This window comes from Hyla sarda, chromosome 1 (assembly GCF_029499605.1).
Source record: "Hyla sarda isolate aHylSar1 chromosome 1, aHylSar1.hap1, whole genome shotgun sequence".
NCBI classification, from domain to species: Eukaryota; Metazoa; Chordata; class Amphibia; order Anura; family Hylidae; genus Hyla; species Hyla sarda.
Window position 1 is genome coordinate 279,732,884 of NC_079189.1, and position 25,055 is coordinate 279,757,938.

At 41.7% G+C, this 25,055-nt stretch overlaps 2 protein-coding genes across 2 annotated transcripts in view; one reads left to right on the forward strand and one right to left on the reverse strand.

The window, feature by feature from the left end:
• The first annotated feature begins 3,587 nt into the window (after positions 1–3,587).
• Positions 3,588–25,055, forward strand: part of LOC130305375 (olfactory receptor 13G1-like) — a 90,394-nt gene continuing 68,926 nt past the window's right edge. Inside the window, exon 1 of the mRNA XM_056551989.1 lies at positions 3,588–3,702. The gene's annotated coding sequence lies outside the window, so the exon portion shown is untranslated. The remainder of the gene's footprint in view (positions 3,703–25,055) is intronic.
• LOC130358444 (olfactory receptor 1020-like) lies at positions 8,592–9,533 on the reverse strand. Its single transcript, XM_056561758.1, has one exon. It carries the CDS (start codon positions 9,531–9,533, stop codon positions 8,592–8,594), a length of 942 nt encoding a protein of 313 aa, XP_056417733.1.

Consider the following 25,055-nt stretch of genomic DNA (forward strand, 5'->3'; position numbering starts at 1 on the left):
TTGCATCAGGCACATAGGCGCATTATCAACCATTTTGAATCGGGTTACGTTTACAGGTTACGGATATTCTCACACTGCCTGCCACGTCTACAGGGGAATACATCATTTGGGCTATTGTTTCGGGCACGTTTTCCCGAGCAGTAGCAGCAGGACACATAGAGGAGTATATACCTGATATTCCTGACACGTTCTCAGGTGGGATATACTACTTGGTTATTGTTGCTGACACGTTTTCAGAGCAGTAACGGCACTTCACATAGGCAGCTGTATACCCGTCATGCCTGTCACGTTCTCAGGTGGGATGCACTGCATAGTCATATGTTCTGACTCGTTTGCAGCATACGACTGTTATACCGGTATTAAGTGATCATTTACAGGTGACCTGTGCACACATGTTAACATGGTTCAGTTAGTTGTTTTCTCCCATAGTTATGGTCGTTGATTTAGGGAATAGTTCGTGGTATCGGCAGTATATATCTGTAATGTTCTGTGTCCCATGACACTTGGGTTTCTTTTTAGGGCTCCCTACGGTTGTCAGGTTTTGGCCATAATCCTGGAAACTACATACTAGGTTTACGGATAGTGGGTCATGTGGTACAGTAGGATAGGGAGCGGGTTGGTCAGTCCATTCAGCAAGTTCAGGTGGCGAATATGCACATGGTGTCTAGATGGTAGCTAGGGCTTCTGGTGAGGTAGGTGTCATTATAGGGATGTCCGCAGTAATATCGGATATTCGCTGAGGGGGTTGGGAACATGGCCTGAAGGCTGGGTCGGCAGCTCAGGCTCTGGTATCACAAGGGCATATTATACCACTCCCCTACGCATGCTGTTTTTTGCCCACTTAAGGTGTACCCCCCGACGGCGGCACGGGCACACCTCTGCCGCAGATTAGATAAGGTAGGTTATGTCCGGCATTCTTGTTACAGGATAAGAAATAGGGTTATAGTTATCATGGTATGTTAGGTTAGGTAGGCGTACGTTCCATATGCACTGAAAGGCCCTGACCATAAGTGAAAGGTTGAATGACAACCTGGGTTTATGGGAGGGGCCTGGGTGGTATAAATACCAGCACGTGCAGGTTCAGGTACACGTTGGACGTCACGCTGTCCCACCCATCAGCCCTCCCTCTTTTTTTTCAGGTCTTCCTTCAGCCTCATTCAGGGTATGCCCACTTAAGGTGTACCCCCCGACGGCGGCACGGGCACACCTCTGCCGCAGATTAGATAAGGTAGGTTATGTCCGGCATTCTTGTTAAAGGATAAGAAATAGGGTTATAGTTATCATGGTATGTTAGGTTAGGTAGGCGTACGTTCCATACACACTGAAAGGCCTGACCATAAATATATATATAAATATATATATATATATATATATATATATATATATATACACACACACACATATATCATTTTTTATAACATTTTTATATTTATTTATATATTTATATATATATCAATTCTGCATTCTTTTTATTCTCATGCATTTATTCTTATGCATCTTTTCCATTTTTTTTATTTATCACTATGACACCATTTTATATTATAGTATATATACTGACCTCTGTCTCTCTACCTGTGACTACCAGACACAATACTATGCAATTTTTGTTGTATTGTTTCCCTCTTTTGTTTTGCATCTTTTCCAGTTTTTAGCCCATATATTATTTATTTATTTATTTATTTAAATGGACTGCAGAATCCCTCTGTATGTGCCCATTATACCTACCGTATTTCCATATTCTTATTGTTCTTGTAAAGCACACTAAATGCTAAATATCGCTCAGATGACCTCCCATTAATATATCTTTTTTCTCTTCTCTTAGGCTCCTTTCACACTATGAGTATTCATCCGTTATTAAACATACGTGTTCTGTGTAAAAATGGATGTATAATCACGGATGAAATAATGGGTGCTAACGGCTGAATAATGTCCATGAAAATAATGGGCATATTCATCCATTAAGACCCGTTATAAAATCCTTCATGTACAGCCGTTTTAACACCTCTGCCTACAGACTCCCACAGCCAGGACTACAACTACTCCCATCATGGAACAGACTTGTTTCTATGATGGGAGTAGTAGTTCCCTGGCTGCGGGAGTCTGCTGGTGGCTGGGGAGGCTACAATGGCGTTTGTACTACTACCCCCATCATGGAACAGACTCTGTTCCATGATGGGGGTTGCAGTACAGGCGCTGAGGGATTGATCGCACTGGGTCTCACTTCTGCGACCCCATGCGATCAGAAGTTATTAAGCAGGGGAGCCGGCGACATGCTGCGCTCCCCTGCGATGTATGGTGTGTTTTTACTTTCATTTTTAAATCCCCCGCGGGGAGCCCTGAATGGCCGGTACCAAGGAGCCATTCAGGGCTCTCCACAGGGTTTTTAAAATGAACATTGTGAGTGGCAGCGGGGGCCATATGTATATTAAAGGCGCTGTGGGGGGCAAGATATATAGTGCTGCAGGGGGGGCAGACATATAGCCTATATATCTATATACATTTATAATATGCCCCCCGCAGCGCATTAATAAAGATATGACCCCCCCTCCGGAGCATTTATAAATATATACCCCCCGCCGGTGCATTTATAATGTGCCCCTCGCAGCACATTTCTCATTTTATGCCACTGCAGCGCTATGTGTGAAAAGCATTTCTATCAGCAGCCGGCCTGCACGATGATGCTGATACAATACTTTCATACATAGCGCTGCAGGGCATATGTATATAGAAGCGCTGGAGCGTTATCTGCCCCCTACAGCACTTCTATATACATATGCCACCGCAGCGCTATGAATAAAAAATATTTCTATCTGCATCATCGCGCCAGCCGGCTGCTGATATAAATATTTTTCACATATAGCGCTGCGGTAGCATAATATGAGAAATATGCTGCGGGGGACACATTATAAATGCGCCAGCAAGGGGGGGTACATTATAAATGCGCCAGCTTGGGGCACATTATAAATGTGCCGGCTGAGAGCACATTATAAATGCGCCGACGGGGGGCACATTATAAATGCGCCGGCTGAGGGCACATTATAAATGCACCAGCGGGAGGCACATTATAAATGCACCGGCGGGGGGGTATATATTTATAAATGCGCCAGTAGTAGTCATATCATTATTAATGCGCTGCGGGGGGCATATTATAAATGCACTGGGGGGCTAGATATATAGGCTATATGTCTGCCCCCCCCCCTGCAGCGCTATGTTTCTTGCCCCCCACAGCACTTTTAATAAACATATGTGTGGTGTCCTGGTACAGAACATGGTTCTGTACAGTCCTAAAGTCCCCTCAGGTAGAGTCCCTCAGGTCCACACGGCTCTCCTGCAGGGTCCCCCTGAGTCATGATATGGTATTCTGTTGTATATTAAGCATGTACATCTAATATATGTAGCGTACAGTGAATGTAAACTGTATATAAAGGTTATTAAGATATTTACCCTGTATAGGACCTTCCTATGGTCATGTGATATGTCATGTGATGTGTGATCACATGATATACCCAGAGTTCCCTGGGCACAGGTAACCACAGGCAACCAGCTACCAATGGGCTTTAGTCCAGCCCCCTGATATATGAGGGGCTGTAGGCTCCACATTCTCTCTCTTAAACCTGGACAAGAAAGCAAGCATAAGTCCTGTACAAGTCAAGGCCAGCATATCTAGGCCAAAGGCTATAAATCTGCAGCTACATCAAATCTGTGAGTACAAGTCAAGTCTCTACTGTCATTATCAATTCATAACAGTAGTACAGTGGCCTGCATCATCATTATAGTGACTACAAGTCCAAGCAAGCCTGAGAGGTTTCCTGTGTCCCGGTCACCTCTGTGGAAATTGGCTATTTGTAAAGACTGTTATACTGCCTTCTTCAGTAAAGTTCAAGTTGCATCAAAACCCTGCTTTGGACTCTCATTTATCATATGCCGTTTTTGGACTGGTTGTTGGTGATGCCCCACACCAAACAACCACATCCTGGCGCCATGAACATTAGGGGTTAACAACATCTTGCCCCAGGGGTTAACAACATCTGATCCCACCACTCACTGCAACACCCGTGGCCCTGCCACTAACCAAGGTGGCACACCAAATATGGCCTCCGCTACCACTCACAATGTTCATTTTAAAAACCCTGCTGGGAGCCCTGAATGGCTCCTCGATACTGGCCATACAGGGCTAACCGCAGGGGATTTAAAAATGAAAGTAAAAACACACGATACATCGCAGGGTTGCGGACTCACCACTGCTGCTTGAACGAAGTTGGCTTTATTCCAAAGCTTGCTTCATGACACACATCGTGGCGGGGGGGGGGGTAGTTTGAGTGTCCGTCCCTATGCAAACCCCTAATTTAAGCCTCAAATGCAAATGAGAGAGCGCCATGCGCATTTGAGGCCTAAATTAGGGATTTGCATGGGGACGGACCCGGATGCAAGTATTAGACTTGCCTTCAATACCAAAATTACTCTACGGCAGTGTTTCCCAAACAGGGTGCCTCCAGCAGTTGCAATGCTCCCAGCATGCCTCGAAAGTCAATGGCTGTCCGGCAATACTGGGAGTTGTTGTTTTGCAACAGCTGGAGGCTCAGTTTTGGAAACAGTGCCATACCAGACTTTTTTTTTTTATTGGGGTAACTGTGTAGGGGTATATGTATATGTAGTGTTTTACCCTTTATTTTGTGTAGGTGTAGTGAAGTGTAGTGTTTTTAGGGTACATTCACACGGCAGAGCTTTACAGCGAGTTTCCCACTGGAAGTTTGAGCTGAAAATTTGCTGGATCTCAAACTTGCAGCGAGAAACTCACTGTAAACCCCCGTCCATGTGAATGTACCCTGTATACATTCATATGGGGGAGGGGGGCAAACCTTCAGCTGTTGCAAAACTACAACTCCCAGCATGCTCTTTGGCTGTCTGTGTATGCTGGGGGTTTTAGTTGGACGGCACCTATCACCCTTTTTTCTGGGTCACGGGGACCCAATTGACCCAGAATCGCTCTGAATCTATCTGAATTGATCAGCGATTTGGGGGGGTCTCAGGACTCCCCCCCCCCCCCAGGGTTGGTTTGCACGGGGTGCATGGTGAATGATTTCAGCAAGCATGGAATTCACACGGCCATACAGGTAGGCCTTGGGTCCTTAAATCCCAGGACGTCAGTGCGTACCTGTACGCCCTGGGTCCTTAAGGAGTTGAGAGGATAAAAGTTTGTTTGTCTCAGAAGAGGAGGAGCAGGAAGTTCCTGGAGTTCTGTGGTATGTGGCTCTCTATGGCTGTGCTGAGCTGAGGAAAGAGACTGTAAAAAGTGGTCCTGAGAGGGAATATAGATTGTTTAATCCAGAGGCTGAGCAGCAGGACCGTGCCAGAGAAGGCAGAGCTGAACTGTGATGCTCCAGACTGCACCTGCAAACCAGAGAGAGAGAGAGAGGAAAAGGTACCAGACCAACATAAGCAAGCTACAGATCCAAAAACCAGACTGCACCTGCAAACCAGAGAGAGAGAGGAAAAGATATCAGATAAGCAAGCTACAGATCCAGAAATCAGACTTACCAGACCCAGACAAGCAGCTCTTCAGCTACATACAGATCTGTGCATCGGTGCTAAGCTGTGGTAGGGCATAGAGCAGCCTCTTTTAGGCAGAGCGTTGTAGAAATGTGTCCCGGTTAGGATCATAATAGAGAAGACTAGCCTGTATTTTGCTGTGTGTGCTGGCAGGAGCGCCATTTTATGTATCACGTTTCAGTTAGCTTTCCTGTAAACTTATGTGAACTGTTAATACTGTTAACCTCATTCTCTGGCCATTATATTCTGTTGTTTAATAAAGCTGGTGTCTGTTTCAGCCTCCTTGTCTGCTGTACCATACTTGAATTCTGCACTGCGGTCTCTTACTCCTCTGACCGCTACACCCTGGCACAACATTATTGGGAGAGATGTGATGGGGAGGGGGTGGGGAGAGATGTGGGGGAGATGTGACGGGGAGGGGGAGTATTGTGATGGGGAGGGGGAGTATTGTGATGGGGAGGGGGAGTATTGTGACAGGGAGGGGAAGTATTGTGACAGGGAGTGGGAGTATTGTGACAGGGAGGGGGAATATTGTGACAGGGAGGGGGGTTTTGTGACAAGGAAGGGGAGAAGCCTGGGGGACTTATTGGTGGTGGGGGGGTGATGTTTGGGATGAAGAGCCTGAAGCAAGACTTAGGGGCCTGCAGGGGGACAGAGGAGCCTGGAGAAGGAGGAAAGAGGAGCTGGAAGGAAGACTGAGGGGTTTGGAGAAGGAGGACAGAGGAGCTGGTAGGAATACTGATGGCTCTGGAGGAGGGGGAAGAGGGGTCTGAAGGAGGAGGGCAGAGGAGGCTTGAGGAGGAAGACTGAGGGGGTCTGAAAGAGGACAGTGCAAGGGTGGTAGTCAGCCGAACTGAGAAAAAACATTGTGTGGCAGTATTATTACAGGTACAGTGTGTGGCAGATGGCAGTTTCTGGCAGGGTTATATTAAGGTGACAGTTTCTGGCAGGGTTATAATGCTTATTGTCTTTATACAGAGGATGAGGATCTGCTGACAAATTAAGGAACCAATGATGTCCGGCTGTCAGACTCTGCAGAGAAGATATAGTTGGAAAAAGTCCTGATGTCTGGACAAGATGAAGTAGAAAAGACAACAGAGAAGACGTCACTCAAGTCACTGATATCATTGTGCATTCTCCTGACTGTCCCATCAGAGCTGTAGTAACTTGTAAGTTCTGCATTTGTGATGGGTGACACTGTACCCAACCTGTGGCTCTACAGCTGTTACTAAACTACAACTACCATAATGTCAGAGGCTCTCCAAGCATGATGGGAGTTTTACATGGTAGCTTTACAAAATCTGGTGGTAGTTATGGTGGTTGTCCTCAGTCTGCCAGTATAGGAGGACTGACAACATTATTGCTCTTAGAGGTATTCCTAAAATTTAAAATGATCCCCATCCATAGGATACGGGGTAACTAGGTAAAATGGGAAGGGGGGGGAATTGTTGTTGCATATGTGCTGTGTGTCATGTACAGTAGTGGAAGAATATTAAAGAAGAAGGCTGGGTGTGGTTAGGGGCGTTTTGGAGTTGTAAATAGGGGGTGTTTTGGGGGTGTGGTTAGGGCATGTTTGGGGTGTTGTTATGGGAGGAGTTGGGCTGTGGGCTCTAGCCCCTTGTCTTTTGGAGACCTAGCAACGCCTCTGTCACTAGTTCTATTGTATATGGAATATAGTACATTTTTGATTGTCTGTACCTAACAAAGATGCAGCAGACATGGAGCACATTTTAGATTAGCAACCAAAATATCACTACTCGGCCATATTTGTCTTTTTTTTGTTTCAGATTGTCTTTTTTGGTAACTTTGTCACAATGATTTGGTTTTACCTTTTACTTTACCAAGCTGCAAAATGTTAACTTTTTTTTTTAATCTGATATTTTTATTAATAGTTTAACCATTTTTAAACATACAACAATATTTCCCCAACAATAAACCCCCCACCCACCATACATACAAACAATCCATCACTTCCCTCTACAGGAGCAGGAATATACACAAGCAGTAAATTATAGGTTTTAATATACTCATATTCCAATAGGGAGACTCCCCCAATCCCAGTGCACACGACTCCAGCATGCAGCACCCCCAGGCAATCCAACACAGCCACCAGAAGAGGAGGGAAAGAAAAGGGCAGACAAGGAAGAGAGTGAAGTCACATATAGAGAGTCCACCAACCATAAGCCAATCCCAAGATAAACACAGGCCGAGGGGTCACAAGCAATTACGAACCAGTCCTCAGGGGGTCAAAATGGTGTACCCAGGCTCCCCAAATATTATCAAATTTCCGTTCAATGTTACGTTTAATATATATATCCCTTTCTCCAAGCATACTATCTGCCATATTCTGTTAATAAGATCAGCTACACCCGGAAGAGGCGGTCTAATCCAGTACTGCGCAATGAGCTTCCTGGCTTGGTACAGCACACGTAAGATCCCCACCTCTTTCATGGAAGGTTCCCTATCACATCCAATAAGAGCAAGTAAGCATACCTTAGGTTCTCTAAGCAGAGTAACCCCATAAACATCCCTGACAAGGCGTAACACATCAGCCCAATAAGCATCTAAAATGGGGCACTCCCACATCATGTGAAGCAAGTGAGCCTCCAGCTCCCCACACCTAGGGCAGGCAGAGTCGGACCGAACACCAACCATATATAAGAACAGAGGGGTCTTATACACCCTATGCAGAAAGAACAGCTGTGACAGCCTGTTAGCCTCCAACAGAGACAACGACGGGGTAAGCGACAAGACTATACACCATTCCTCGTCACTCAGCCCACCAAGGTCTCTCTCAAAAAAAATGTTAACTTTTATTTGCATGTGAATAAAAAAAAAAAAAATAAATAAATAAATATGAAAGAAAATATAAAGCAAACATCGATTGTTTTATTGTAACATTATGATTTAATATGTAATAAGATAAGTGCAAAATGACTAGACTTAGTAAAGTACATTGGATTCAAAATGTAAAAAAAAAAAAAAACATAAACTATCAAATAAAATTATTTTAAAAAAGTATTAGTTTTTTTCTTCAGATCTTATTTGTGCTCAATACAAATCCTGATCTTTCTGGCAGCATTTTTTACCTCACGATTCCTCAGGCTGTATATTAAAGGGTTGAGGAAGGGAATAATTACTGTGTAAAACACAGCAATAACCTTATCTTGTTGTGGGCTATAAGCGCTGGAAGGTCTCAGATACATAAAAATAATAGTTCCATAAAATAGAGTTACAACAGTTAAATGAGAAGCACAAGTTGAAAAAGCCTTTTCCCGTCCTTTAGAGGAACGTATTTTCAGAACAGCTATAATTATACATACGTAAGATACCAAGATTACTAAGAGAGATGAAAGCTCAATGAAGCCTACTAAAGAAAATAGTATCATTTCATTAAGCCGCGTGTCGCCACATGATATCTCTATAAGTGCTATGACATCACAGTAAAAGTGGTAAACGGCTTGAGGATTTTCGCAAAAGTCCAAGTGGAAAAACGAGAAGCCAGTCTGAACAAAGCCATTAAAGAAACCTACAATGTAGGACAGTAAAAGAAGGATTATCACTGTTTGCCTTTTAATTATTTGTAAATATGTCAATGGATGGCAGATTGCCACATATCGGTCATAGGACATTGCTGCCAGAAGAAGACATTCACTTCCCCCAAACCCTGCATAAGAAAGCATTTGTAGGCTACATCCAGCTACTGAAATTGACCTTTTATCTGATACAAAGTCCATTAACATCCTGACCGTGACAGAGGAAGAATAACAAATATCAATAAATGATAACTGGCGCAAAAAAAAATACATAGGAGTATAAAGTTGTGCATCACAACTGATGAGCGCTATCAACACTGAGTTCTGAACCAGAGTCAAAGAGTAAATGATGAAGAACACGACAAACAGAGCGGATTTCAGGTCAGAAGTTTCTGTTAAGCCATCAAGTGTAAACTCAGTTACAAGAGTTCTGTTCTTATAATTCATTTTGTTACCACATATTTTACCATAAGAATGAGCGTGCCCTCAAATAAACAACTGTTAACATGAGAAAATGTTGAAGTAACATTTAATAATAAATAGGACATTCTAAAACATTTCAGTTCAGATACATTTTCTTGTTTTTTGTGCCTTTTATAATACTTGTTACTGTTACCTGTTAGAGGGGCCTAAAGGACCCCATCAGGAACCAGGGTTTAAGTGGAATAGCTACCTCTGCACCCTCTATCGCTATACCCCTGGACCCAAGCCTGTAATGTCCCTTTAAGAATAGCTTTAATGCATCCTAATTCCACCATATACACATTTAAGCGCTCATACATTCCTATATTGAGATGATCACAAAAAAGGAATCTGTAGCATCTAGGACACACAACGGTAAACATATGCTGCATTTGCTAAAATTAGAAACACTATTGGGGAAATGTATTAAAAACCTATGTAGGGAAAAGTTGACCAGTTGCCTATAGCAACCAATCAGATTATGTCTTTCATTTTTAAGATGGTCTCTAAAAATGAAAGAAGCAATCTAATTGGTTTCTACGGGTATCTGGTCAACTTTTGCTCTACTAAGGATCCCAAAGTGTGCCAAGAAAATGTCCCCCACACCATTACATCACCAATAGCCTGAACAAGGCAGGATGGATTTATGCTTTCATGTTGTTTACACCAAATTCTGACCCTGCCATTTGATTGCCACAGGAGACATTCTTTCATTCTTCAATTGCCCAGTTTTGGTGCACCTGTGCAAATTGTAGCCTCCATTCCTGCTCTTAGCTGACAGGAGTGGCAACTGGGATGGTCTTCTGCTGCTGTAGACCATCTGCATTTAAGGTTCGACATGTTGTGCGTTCAGAGATGGTATTCTGCATACCTTGGTTGTAGCAAATGGCTATGTGACTTACTGTTGCATTTCTGTCATCTCAAACCATTCTCCTTTGATGTCAACAAGGAATTTCCGTCCCCACAACTGCAACTCTCTAAATATTTTCATTCTTTTGGACCATCTTCTGTGAACCCTTCCATGTTCAAAGTCACTTAAATCCCATTAAATCCCATTGTGATGCACGGTTTGTGCTAGAGAAAGTTTTCCATTGAGTTACTGCCATGAGATTGGCTATTTCTGTTAACAAGCAATTAAAAAGGTATACCCAATAAAGTGGCCAGTGAGTGCAAATGGATATTGATATTAACATAATAGAAATCTGAAATATTGCAATACACAAATGTAGAACAGATGTATGTATTCAGATGTATTTAGATGTCTTAAATACATATAAATATATATATATATATATATATATATATATATATATGTAATATTTAAGGTAATGTAGCACTTTGATTCTTTTTTTTACTATTGAGAGCCAGAAATTGGAACATGTTGTTATTTTTTTTAAATCTGTTTCTATTTTCTGATTGTTACACACTTATAAGTTGAACCAAGGAGAGAAGCAGTTGAATGAAACGAAGGGGTATGAGTAATATAAAAAAAAATATATATATATATATATATTTATATATCTATATATATATATATATATATATATATATATATATATATATATATATATATATATATCCCCTTAAGGACCAGGGCTTTTCCGCTTTTTCATTTTCAATTTTTCCTCCTCAACTTTAAAAAAATCCTAACTCTTTAAACTTTTCACCTAAAATTCCATATGATGGCTTATTTTTTGCATCACTAATTCTACTTTGTAATGACATTAGTCATTTTACCCAAAAATCTACGGTGAAACGGAAAAAAATCTACGTGCGACAAAATTGATGAAAAACCACTATTTTGTAAGTTTTGGGGGCTTCTGTTCTTACGCAGTACATTTTTCGGCAAAAATGACTCTTTATCTTTATTCTGTAGGTCCATACGATTAAAATGATACCCTACTTATATAGGTTTGATTTTGTATCACTTCAGAAAAAAATCATAACTACATGCAGGAAAATGTATACGTTTAAAATGGTCATCTTCTGACCCCTATAACTTTTTTATTTTTCTGATCTTTTACACTGATTGATGCATCTCCATAGGAATGGATCAATCAGTGTTTTCGGCGATTGAATGCTCAAGCCTGGATCTCAGGCTTGAAGCATTCATTCGGCGATCGGACAGCGCAGGAGAAGGTAAGAGACCTTCCTCCTGTGCTACAACTGTTCGGGATGCCGCGATTATACCGCGGCGATCCCGAACAGCTCCCTGAGCTAGCCGGGCACTTTTACTTTCGTTTTTAGCCGCGCGGCTCAGCTTTGAGCGCGCGGCTAAAGGGTTAATAGCGCGCGGCACAGCGATCAGTGCCGCGCGCTATCAGAGGCGGGTCCCGGCTTCACTATGACGCCGGGCCCGCCGCAATATGATGCGGGGTCACCGTGTGACCCCTCGTTATATCGCAGGGTTGGGACCCAGGACGTACCCATACGTCCTGGGCCCTTAAGAGGATTTTTTTTTTCTGCACATCCATGCCATGCAGTGGGACATCCATGCCATGCAGTGTTTGCACATATGCTTTATATCAGGCCTAAGGACTAAGGCAACAATAGACTAAATCTGTCCTATTCTTATAAATGGGAAAGGTGTCTGGACATACTCAGTGACCTTTTCAGAGTTCATTTTACAGGAAGACTCAAATATGAAAAAAAGGGAACAGAGAGAAGCGCAACAATGTGCCGTTATTCTGGTGGTGGTGTATAGATATAGCTGTGAGTGTTGGTATGCTCACCTTCTCGGCACAAGCCATCAGTTCTCTAAAAGGTGCAGAGTCCACCACTTGCAAAGGGAGGGACTGTAGCACCAGCAACTTGGACAGGAATACATTCAGCTTCTGAGTGGGCGCATACTGTTGTCTCTTGGACATGGCCTCGCCGATTGCTGGCGGAATGACTGACTCAAAGTAGGAGGAACAGGAGCATCTGGAGCGACAAGAGGGTACGACACACAGCTCCCTTCGGCTGAGGTGGTGGAGCCTTGGCTCGCTGAAACAGGGAGCGGCGTGCCACTGCGTGATGCAGCAGGCTGGACCACCACATCGGAACCACATTTCTCCCAGGCCGCTTTATGGTGGCACGGCATATGTTGACGCAGCGCCGTGGTCAAAAATGCCCCTTTATTATTACCAAAAAAAATAAAAAATGCCCAAACCTATACATAATAGATATTGCCACATGCGTAATGACCTGTACAATAAAACGTTAATGGTATTATCCCGCATGGTGAACGCTGTAAAAAAAATATGCATATTTCGGTCCAAAATGTGGAATAAAAAAGACAAAAAGGTAGCATGAATCGCAAAATGGTACCAATAAAAAATCCAGTCTGTTCGCAATGGCATTGGATGAAAAATTAAAAAAGGTTATGGCTGTCAGAACATGACAACACAAAAAAGGGGAAAAAAGGATTTTGTTGAGAAAAGGAAAAAAAAACATAAAAAAGCTATACAAATTGGGTATCGGACCAAACAACAGAATAAAAAAAACATAATTTTTATCATATAGTCAATGCAAAAAAATAAATAAATTAAAAAAAAGCCTGAAGTTTTCCAATCTTTCACAGTCTTATGGAGTTTTTCACAAAAAATGCTGCATGAATCAACTAAGATTTACCACTAATATAAAGTACAATATGTCACAAAAAAACTATTTCAGAATTGCGTCACTAAGTAAAAGCATGTCAGAAATATTACCACTTAAAGGGGTTATCCAGAAAAAAACTTTTTTATATATATCAACTGACTACAGAAAGTTAAACAGATTTGCAAATTAGGGGTAACAGAAGCAAAGATGTGATATTCAGCACTGCTATAAAAGGCTATACCGGTCTAGAAGGATGGACGCTGGCAGGATGAAGCTCGTGTAACAAGTGAAACAGAATCTGTCGCCAACTACTTACCCCCCCTGCACTGATCCCTCTCCCCGATTGCATTACATGCTGTGAGTATATGTGAATAAAGGAATCGATCTTTAGAGAAGACTGGTGAGTTGCCGATTATTTCTACTCCTTCACTGCATTGAAAATTAGTAAATTACTTCTATTAAAAAATCTTAATCCTTTCAGTACTTTTTAGCTGCTGAAGTTGAGTTGTTCTTTTCTGTGTAAGTGCTCTCTGATGACACGTGTCTCGGGAACTGTCCAGAGTAGAAGCAAATCCCCATAGCAAACCTCCTCTATGCTGTGCAGTTCCCGAGACAAGCAGAGATGTCAGCAGAGAACATTGTTGTCAGACAGAAAAGAACATGTCAACTGATAATTATTGGAAGGATTAAGATTTTTTAATAGAAGTAATTTACAAATCTATTTAACTTTCTGGAGCCAGTTGATATATAAAAAAAAAGAGTTTTTCCTGGAAATGTCCAAACTATAAAAATATATTGTTAATTAAACCGCACGGTCAATGGCGTACACGTAAAAAAATTCCAAAGTCTAAAAAAGCATATTTTGGTCACTTTTTATACCATTAAAAAATTTATAAAAAGTGATCAAAAAGTCTGATCAAAACAAAAATCATATCGGTAAAATCTTCAGATGAAGACGCAAAGAATTAGCCCTCATATCGCCCTGTACGTGGAAAAATAAAAAAGTTATAGGGGTCAGAAGATGACATTTTTAAACGTATACATTTTCCTGCATGTAGTTATGATTTTTTCCAGAAGTGCGACAAAATCAAACCTATATAAGTAGGGTATCATTTTAACCATATGGACCTACAGAATAATGATAAGGTGTCATTTTTATCGAAATATGCACTGCGTAGAAACGGAAGCCCCCAAAAGTTAAAAAATTGTGTTTTTTCTTCGATTTTGTCGCACAATGATTTTTTTTCCGTTTTGCAGTGAATTTTTGGGTAAAATGACAAATTTCACTGCAAAGTAGAATTGGTGATGCAAAAAATAAGCCATAATATGGATTTTTTGGTGGAAAATTGAAAGGGTTATGATTTTTAAAGGTAAGGAGGAAAAAACGAAAGTGCAAAAACTGAAAAACCCTGAGTCCTTAAGGGGTTAAAGAGACACAGGCCAGATTTGAAAAATTGAGCTTGGTCATTAAGGTAAAAACAGGCGGTGTCCTTAACCTCTTGCCGCATATGGACATTTATAAACGTTCATAAGCGGTTCCAGAGGTATGACACGCGCTCAGCAGGTGAGCGCGCATCATACCCAGTGGTTCCCGGTTACTATAAGCAGCCACGACCCATGGCTAATGTTGGACATCACCGATGGGGCTGATGTGCGGCATTAACTCTTTAGAGGTGGCGATCAAAGTTGATTGCCACGTCTAAAGTGAAAGTAAAAGATTCCGTCAGCTCAGTCGGCCTGATCGGGACCATCCCAGCTAAAATAGCGATGTTCCGATCAGCTAGAACTCAACAGGAGGGTGCCATACCGGCCTCCTGCACGTCCTCAGCAAATGATTGCTCCAAACCTGAAATCCAGGCTTGAGCAATCAACCGCCGATAACACTGATCAATGCATTGGAATGCAATGGCAGGGATCAGTGTATTGAATCAATTTACTGCATGTTATAGTTCCCTATGGGAGCTATAACATTGCAAAAAAAAGTGAATAAAAAAAGTTAATAAAGATTATTTAACCCCTTCCCTGATAAAAGTTTGAATCACCCTCCTTTTCCCATAAAAAAAAAAAAAATGTGTAAGTAAAAATAAATATAAACATTTGTGGTATTGCCGCATGCCTAAATATACAAACTATAAAAATAAATTGTTATGTAAACCGCACTGTCAATGGCGTACGCGCAAAAAAATTACAAAGTCCAAAATAGCGTATTTCTGATCACTTTGTATATCAAAATGAATAAAAATCGATCAAAGAGTCCGATCAAAACAAAAATGATACCGATAAAATTTTCAGATCAAGGCGCAAAAAATGAGCCCTCAAACCACCCCATACCTGGAAAAATAAAAAAGTTATAGGGGTCAGAAGATGACAATTTTAAACATATACATTTTCCTGCATGTAGTTATGATTTTTTTAAAAAGTAGGACAAAATCAAACGTATATTAGTAGGGTATCATTTTAACCGTATGGACCTACAGAATAAAGTAAATAAAAGAAAAAATGTACTGTGTAGAAATGGAAGCCCCCTAAAGTTACAAAATTGCGTTTTTTCTTCCATTTTGTCGCACAATGATTTTGTTTTCCGTTTTGCCATAGATTTATGGGTAAAATGACTGATGTCATTATAAAGTAGAATTGATGGCACAAAAAATAAGCCATCGTATGGATTTTTAGGTGCGAAATTGAAAGGGTTATGATTTTTAAAAGGTAAGGAAGAAAAAGCAAAAGTGCAAAAATGGAAAATCACCAAAGAGGGAAGGGGTTAAGTAGGTAAGTGTCAAAATACATTGGTAACATATTTTAGCGCATTTTGAAATGTATATTTTATTCATAAATATCCCAAAAAGGGCTCATTTATAAATAGTATAAAGAGTAGGAGAGGCTTTTATCAATTAGTTTCCTGGGACCCAAGCTACTCAAATAACACCTATACCCACGGTGTAAAATGCAATAAATAAAAAATGGAAATTGAGGCTCAGGGTCAATGAATATTGGATGATGATATGTTTAGTATAATAAAATATATATAATAATTAAAGTGTGTGCCGAACCTCACAGGGCCCTTGTGGGTCAGCAAATACACAATAAAAATTCACAAAAAATATACAAATAAAATATGGCAATTGTAACTAATATCAACAGGTATTAGTAAAATTCATAAAATTGTAAAAAATATGTCCACAGTATCTGAAAAAACTGCCAAAATTATCCACAGTGTCCGATAAGCCAGCCGAAAAAATTGAGATATTCTTGAGAAATTACTCTAATAGTTCAGATGTTTGGTACCATGAATATAAAGTGCATATTAACCTCTTAGTAATTTTGTTCAAACGAATCCCCTTGTATGAGAATCGTTTGTAATCCGATGTATAAGTTCTTGCTCTTTATGCAAAGAGCTCGCTGCTAGAGACTGGGCAGCAATGTCTGAAGTGAGCTTATAGGGAGGATACAATGTTGCTAGACAAGTGATCCAATGTATGCATACAATTGTGTAAAGGATTTAGTTCTCTTGAATGAAACACCTGCTGCTAGAGATTTTGCGGTCTCAAATTATGCAGTGGGTTTTGGTGGGCAAATAAACAGGGGACTGCAGCGCTTCAAAAGTACAGCATAGCTGTATACATAGTACCTGATGTGGCGCTGGTGGTCCAGGCTTAGTACAGATGATGGTCGGCTTGTCTCAAAAGATACAGCAAATTGTAGAGGATCCGATCCTTGTAACGGCTCTGATAATTAGCCCGGTGTGGCGTATCCTTGTGGCTGGAGCGTTGCGCATAGGTTTGATGCGCCGAAAATTGGAGGGTTCTGTCTCTGAAATATTGGCTGTATGGAGTGGCACTTAGAAGGGAAAGCTGGACGTGTTTGAAGTCCTCCGTAGGACTTTTCCTCAGCAGCTAAAAGTACTTTTACTTAATATGCACTTTATTTTCATGGTACCCAACATCTGAACTATTAGATCAATTTCTCAAGAATATCTCGATTTTTTTCGGCTGGCTTATCGGACACTGTGGATAATTTTGACTGATTTATCGGACACTGTGGATAATTTTGGCTGTTTTATCGGATACTGTGGACACTCTTATATTTTTACAATTTTATGAATTTTACTAATACCTGTTGATATTAGTTACAATTGCCGTATTATATTTGTATATTTATTGTGAATTTTTATTGTGTATTTGCCGACCCACAAGGGCCCTGTGAGGTTCGGCACATACTTTAATTATCATATATATTTTATTATAATAAACATATCATCATCCAATATTCATTGACCCTGAGCCTCAATTTCCATTTTTAATTTATAAATAGACCTTTTTGGTAGGGCTAAAAAAGTTTCAAAATATGTCCCAAAAACATGCCATTAGCAAAAACATCTGAAAAAGCATCACCCATGTTTTTGCCTATAAAATATGACCCTAGAATGAGAGGCCCTTTGCTACTGTTCAGTGATTTCTAGTATTGCATAACTAACCCAACATCTCAGCAGATGTCTATATAGCAGCAAGCTGAAAATGTTTTTCTATGTTTTCTGTAACTGAAATCCATGACGAGTAGTGTTGCTCGTGAATATTAGCAATGCGAATTTTATTCGCGAATATCGCATATTCGCGAATTCGCGAATATACCACTATATATTCGTAATTACGAATATTAGTTTTTTTTTTCACAGTACACATCACAGTGATCATCCCTCTCTGCTTCCAGCTTGTGTGGTGTAAAGAAGGCTCTAGTACTACTGTGTGAGACTGGCGAACAAATTTTGCATATGCGAAAATTTAACGCGAATATTACGAATATGCGAATTTAGCGAATATATGACGAATATTCGTCCATATATTCGCAAAATATCGCGAATTCGAATATGGCCTATGCCGCTCAACACTAATGACGAGTAACAAATGGCTTCATGTTGTTTATAGTGTCCTTTCATCCAGAAAATCAGTCATGATCTGATACCTTGATGATACCTGCATTGTGATTTTTTATATGAATCTATGGCATAACCTTCTGAATCCCTCCATGTACACACATGTCAGTTGATCTTCTTGACTGTAACAGCATTTACTATTACTATGAGCTATTTTATGTTTTACATTAGGGCACTGGGGGATTTAGGATGATTCTGCCATGAGGGATTTTTTTTTTACTAGTATGACTTTGTTTTTAGATTAATACATCATAGTTCCATACAGGGCTCATCAGCTGCTCTATAGAGACAAATAACTTGCCATATGTAACTAGGGTAGATTAATCAAAACTTTCCAAAAGGATGAACTTTCTTTGTTGCCCATAGCAACCAATCACAGCAGTGCTTTTATTTTACCAAACCAGTTTGAGAAGTTAAAGCTGAGCTCTAATTGGTTGCTATGGGCAACAAAGACTATTTTTTTAGACAGTTATAATAAATGAGCCCCTTGAGTTACTAGAAACATGTCTAGGGTCTAGGGCAGAGAACTTACTTTGCATTGGGGGCACTAAAGATGCATTTATTGTGTGTGTGGACGGGGCATTTACTATATATAGTATGTGGGAAAAATCACTCTGTGTGGGGGCACTTTAAATGTGGCACTTTAATTTAATCACACAAGTGGCTCTATTATTGTGATCATGCCAATAATTATTAATAAAAATAGAGTAGCACACATAAGGCTGCAGAGTGGAATGACCAGTATCCGTGTACGAACATGAAGTACATACATATGAGTGCGGGAATGAGGTAACACTGTTGACTGAAGACTCAAAACCTTTGTCCAGCAAGGGTGGTCATGTTGTTCATAGGAACCAATCAGATTGCTTCTTTCATTTTTCAGAGGCCTTTTAAAAAAAAAAAAATGAAAGCAGCAATCAGATTCCTTGCTATAGTGAACTAGACAACTCCTTCTCTACACAGGTTCTAATAAATCTCCCCCATTATGTTCCTGACTTGTCGATTTTCATATCTGTAAATATCCTGTTGGCCTTAAGAGTAAGGGAGGCAGATTATGAAGGTGGTAAACCTGCCTGAAAAGATGTGTTTTTATGGCCTTCTCAAAACACTAGCGGGGACATTTATCATCGTTGCTTTGGTAAGTGAGTTCTGTAGGCATTTTTTTCTTGCTTTTGGTTTTGTTTATGTATGACACATTTATCATACTATCATAGTGGGTTGATAAATTTGGCTTACATAAGCAAAAGCCAATAAATCACTTTTGAATACCATTTTTTTTAGCACACATAAGCAAAAACCAATAAATGACTTCAGAACACAAATTTGCAGCTTTGAAAAAAAATGTGTGATATATCTATCTTTTTTTTTTTTTTTTTTTACCACTTTTTTCCCCCTAAATGTACTTTATACTAATGTACTAACTCAGATCTGTGTATCTTGTGGATTACTTTAAATTCAGGGGAGTACAGTGAACAGCATTTTTTTGGTTTAAAGGGGTTATCCAGGAAAAAAACTTTTTATATATATATATATATATATATATATATATATATCTCAATTGGCTCCAGAAAGTTAAACAGATTTGTAAATTACTTCTATTAAAAAATCTTAATCCTTTCAGTACTTATGAGCTTCTGAAGTTAAGGTTGTTCTTTTCTGTCTAAGTGCTCTCTGATGACACGTGATTCGGGAACTGCCCAGTTTAGAAGAGGTTTGCTATGGGGATTTGCTTCTAAACTGGGCGGTTCCCGAGACACGTGTCATCAGTACCCAGTACCCACCGCCACAGGGGTGCCGGTACCAACAGGCCCGGAGCGTCAAATATGGTGCTCCTGGGCCTAGGTGGTAACAGGCTAGCGTTATTTAGGCTGGGGAGAGCCAGTAACAATGGTCCTCACCCACCCTGGTAATGTCAAGCTGTTGCTGCTTGGTTGGTATTTGGCTAAAAATAAGGTGAATGTTATCTTTTTTTTTGGCATAAATAATTAATTATTTAAAAAAAAAAATGCTGTATCTTTTTATTTTCAGCCAAATACCAACCAAGCAGCAACAGCCTGACGTTACCAGGGTGGGTGAGGACCATTGTTACTGGCCCTCCCCAGCCTAAATAATGCCAGCCTGCAGTGGCGTTGCTAGGGTTGGTGTCACCCGGTGCGGTAGAAAATGGTGTCACCCCCATACCTACCCCCTCCCCCCAGTAAGTTTTTAGCCTGTTGTGACAGACACCACTGTTGTAGCGCACTGTGAGAAATTCCAGTATAATAATCAGATATACCAGTTGCCACAGAATAGGAAAGTGTTAAAGAAGTTTTCACCATTGAAATATACAGCTCCCAGAATTACTTAAAGGGGTACGCCACTGGAAAACATTTACTTTTATATCAACTGGTGCCAGAAAGTTAAACAGATTTTTAAATTACTTCTATTTAAAATCTTAATACTTACAGTACTTATAAGCTGGTGTATGCTCCACAGGAAGTTGTGTAGTTCTTTCCAGTCTGACCACAGTGCTATTTGCTGACACCTCTGTCCATGTCAGGAACTGTCCAGAGCAGGATAGGTTTGCTATGGGGATTTGCTCCTACTATGGACAGTTCTTGACATGGACAGAGGTGTCAGCACAGAGCACTGTGGTCAGACAGAAAAGAAATGAAAAAAGAAAATAACTTCCTGTGAATCGCTTATACAGTAGCTAATAAGTACTGGAAGGATTAAGATTTTTAAATAGAAGTAATTTACAAATCTGTTTAACTTTGTAGCACCAGCTGATTAAATTTTTTTTTTTCCAGTAGAGTACCCCTTTGAGCAGTGGTGAGGTTATGCTGGGAGTTGTAGTTTCACTGACCTAACTGTAGAACTGACAAGTGACTACAGCTCTGATAGGACATAGTGAGGAGAACGTACAATGATATCAGTGACTACAGGTGACGTCTTCTCTATAGTGAGGAGAATACACAATGATATCAGTGACTACAGGTGACGTCTTTTCTATAGTGAGGAGAATACACAATGATATCAGTGACTACAGGTGACGTCTTTTCTATAGTGAGGAGAATACACAATGATATCAGTGACTACAGGTGACATCTTCTCTATAGTGAGGAGAATACACAATGATATCAGTGATTACAGGTGACGTCTTCTCTATAGTGAGGAGAATGTACAATGATATCAGTGACTACAGGTGACGTCTTCTCTATAGTCTTCACTTATCTAATTCAGATGGTACATACCGCCAGGACTTGTTCCAGCTAAAACTTCTCTCTGCAGAATGTGACGCCCAGACGTCTCCTCACTATGTCAGCGCATTCTCATCCTCTATATGAAAACAATAATTATTATAAACCTGACAGACCCTGTATCCTCTAAATATAATACTACTATACACTATACTCTTTGATTATAAACCTTCCACACACCATACCCACTGAATATAATACTACCACACACTGTACATTCTGAATATAATACCAACACATACTGTACACTCTGAAAATAAATCTGCCACATACTGTACCCCTGAATATACCGCCACACACTATACCCTCTGAATATAATACTACTACACACTGTACATTCTGAATATAATACCAACACATACTGTACACTCTGAATATACATCTGCCACGTACTGTACCCCTGAATATACCGCCACACACTGTACCCACTGAATATAATACTACCACACACTGTACATTCTGAATATAATACCAACACATACTGTACACTCTGAATATAAATCTGCCACATACTGTACCCCCTAATATAATACCACCACACACTGTACCCACTGAATATAATACTACAACACATTCTACATTCTGAATATAATACCAACACATACTGTACCCTCTGAATATAAATCTGCCACATACTGTACCCCTGAATATAATACCGCCACACACTATACCCTCTGAATATAATACTACCACAAACTGCGCCCTCTGAATATAATACTACCACAAACTGCGCCCTCTGAAAATAAATCTGCCACATACTGTACCCTCTGAATATAAATCTGCCACATACTGTACCCCTGAATATAAATCTGCCACAAACTGTACACCTGAATATAATACCGCCACATACTGTACCCTTGGAATATAATACTACCACCCACTGCACCCTCTGAATATAATACTTAGAGATGAGCAAACTACAGTAAATTCAACTCGTCACAAACTTCTCTGCTCGGCAGTTGATGCCTTATCCTGCGTAAATTAGATCAGCTTTCAGGTGCTCCGGTGGGCTGGAAAAGGTGGATACAGACCTAGGAGACTCTTTCCTAGGACTGTATCCACCTTTTTCAGCCCACTGGAGTACCTGAAGGCTGAACTAATTTACGCAGGATAAGTCATCAACTGCCGAGCCGAGAAGTTCGTGACGAATCGAATTTACTGTAAGTTCGCTCATCTCTAATAATACTACCACAAACTGCGCCCTCTGAATATAATACTACCACAAACTGCGCCCTCTGAATATAACGTTGCCATACACTGCCCCCTCTGAATATAATACTACCACCCACTGCGCCCTCTGAATATAACGTTGCCATACAGTGCACCGTCTGAATATAATACCACAACCAAAGTAACACCCCTCAACATCCGTTAGCTGATGCTATTACCACGGGAGGGGGGTATTGGTGGGGTTGCTAGTGGATGATGGGGGTGCTACTACTGGGGGGGGTGTTGCTGGAGGATGATGAGGGTGCTACTGGCCATCCCCCCTGGCAGTATCACCCCCATCATCCATCGGCAGGATCATCCTCCTGGCAGGAGCACCTCCATCATCCACCATCAGGATATGTTGATGGAGGTGCTGCTGGGGGGGGGGGGGGGTGTTGCTGGTGGATGATGAGGGTGCTACTGCCAGGGGTGGGAGCATTAGGTAGGCAGCAGTGCCCCCACATTAGGTAGGTTGCAGTTTCCCCACATTAGGTAGCATCTATTCCCCACATTAGGCAGCATAGATTCCCCACATTTGGTACCAGTTCCCCCACATTAGGTAGGTACCAGTTACCCCACATTAGGTAGCAATTTCCCCACATTAGGTATCAATTTCCCCACATTAGGTAGCACAGATTCCCCACATTCGGTAGCATAGATTCCCCACATAAGGTAGCATAGACTTCCCACATTTGGTAGCACAGATTCCCCACATTAGGTAGCATAGACTTCCCACATTTGGTAGCACAGATTCCCCACATTAGGTAGCATAGACTCCCCACATTAGGTAGCATAGACTCCGCACATTTGGTATTAGTTTCCCCACATTAGGCCGCAGGTTCCCTTGCAGGTTCCCCACAATGGGTCAAAGTCTCCCCACAATAGATCGCTGGTTATACAACCCCCCCCCCCCCCCCCCCCACACACACACACACACAATAAAAAAAAAAAACACATACAACACAGAGAGACAAACACACACACAGTCAGAGAGACACACACTCACAGGCACACACACAGAGTCACACAGTCACACACACACAGAGTCGCACAAACACAGAGTCACACACACACTCAGAGAGTCACACAAACACACACACAGTCACATACACACAGTCACACACAAGCATAGATAGAGACAGACAGACAGAGAGACAGACACACACACTCACCCATCCAGCGCAGTGATTCTTCTCACCGGGCGCCGTGCGAGTGACGTAACTCACGTCCTCCTGCGCGGCCATGCGGCGTGACGTCAGGCCGGCGCAGACGTGGGAGCGGAGGCCGGGCACAGTGCTGGTGAAGGTGAGGGGTGTGATGACGGTCGGGCGCACAGTGAAGGTGAAAGAGGGGGTTTGCTGACTGACGGGCGCACCGCACACAAAGCGCAGGGGGGGGGGGGGGGTATGTGCTGACGGATGGGAGGCCGGGAGACCGGTCGGGCACAGAAGGGGGGGAGGTGCTGCGGAGCGTCTTGGTGTCACCCCATTAGGTTGGTGTCACCCGGTGCGGGCCGCACCCCCCGCACCCGGGTCGCAACGCCACTGCCAGCCTGTTACCGCCTAGGAACAGGAGTGCCATATTTGACGCTCCCGGCCTGCTGGTACCGACTCTTTCCGACACCCCTGTGGCTGTGGGTACCGAGGAAATAATTGGGAGTTAACGCTAGCTGTTTTGGGGGCTAACACTAAGACCAGGCTTAGTTATGGATTCCGTCTGGATTCCTGTCAAGTAAATAAATAAAAAAACACAACACGTTTCAAAAAAAAGTATTCCAAAAAACACTCCCCCACAAGCCCTCGTTAACCATTTTATTAACATTAAACAGATTTAAAAAAATGATGGTCATCGATCTAGTCCACCGAAACCGAAGTAGTACACAGGATACACGGATCTGAAATGAGTAAAAAAAAAAAAAAAAAGATTAATACGTTTATTGTCACCCGCCTGCGCATGACTACATCTCCCAGCATGCCCTTACAGTAAGGATATGCTGGGAGTTGTAGTGGGGGGGTTAACAATCTCTCGCACCTCATGACTACAACTCACAGCATATCCCTACTGTAAGGGCATGCTGGGAGTTGTAGGGGGGCAGGTCACAAGCCTGTCATCTGCCCCACAACTACAACTCTCAGCATGCCCTTACAGTAAAGACATGCTGGGAGTTGTAGGGGGGGGTGACAATCTCCCGCACCATAAGACTACAACTCCCAGCATGTCCTTACTGTAAGGGCATGCTGAGAGTTGTAGTTGTGCGGCAGGGGGCAGGTGACAAGCTTGTCACCCGCCCCCACAACTCTTCCAGCATGCCCTTACTGTAAGGACATGCTGGGAGTTGTAGTCATGTGGTGAGGGAGATTGTAACCCCCCCCCCTACAACTCCCAGCATCTCCTAACTGTAAGGGCATGCTGGGAGTTGTAAGGGGGGGGGGGTGACAAGCCTGTCACCTGCCGCACAACTACAACTCCCAGCATGCATTACAGTATGGACATGCTGGGAGTTGTAGGGGGTGGGGGGGGGTTACAATCTCCCGCATCACATGACTA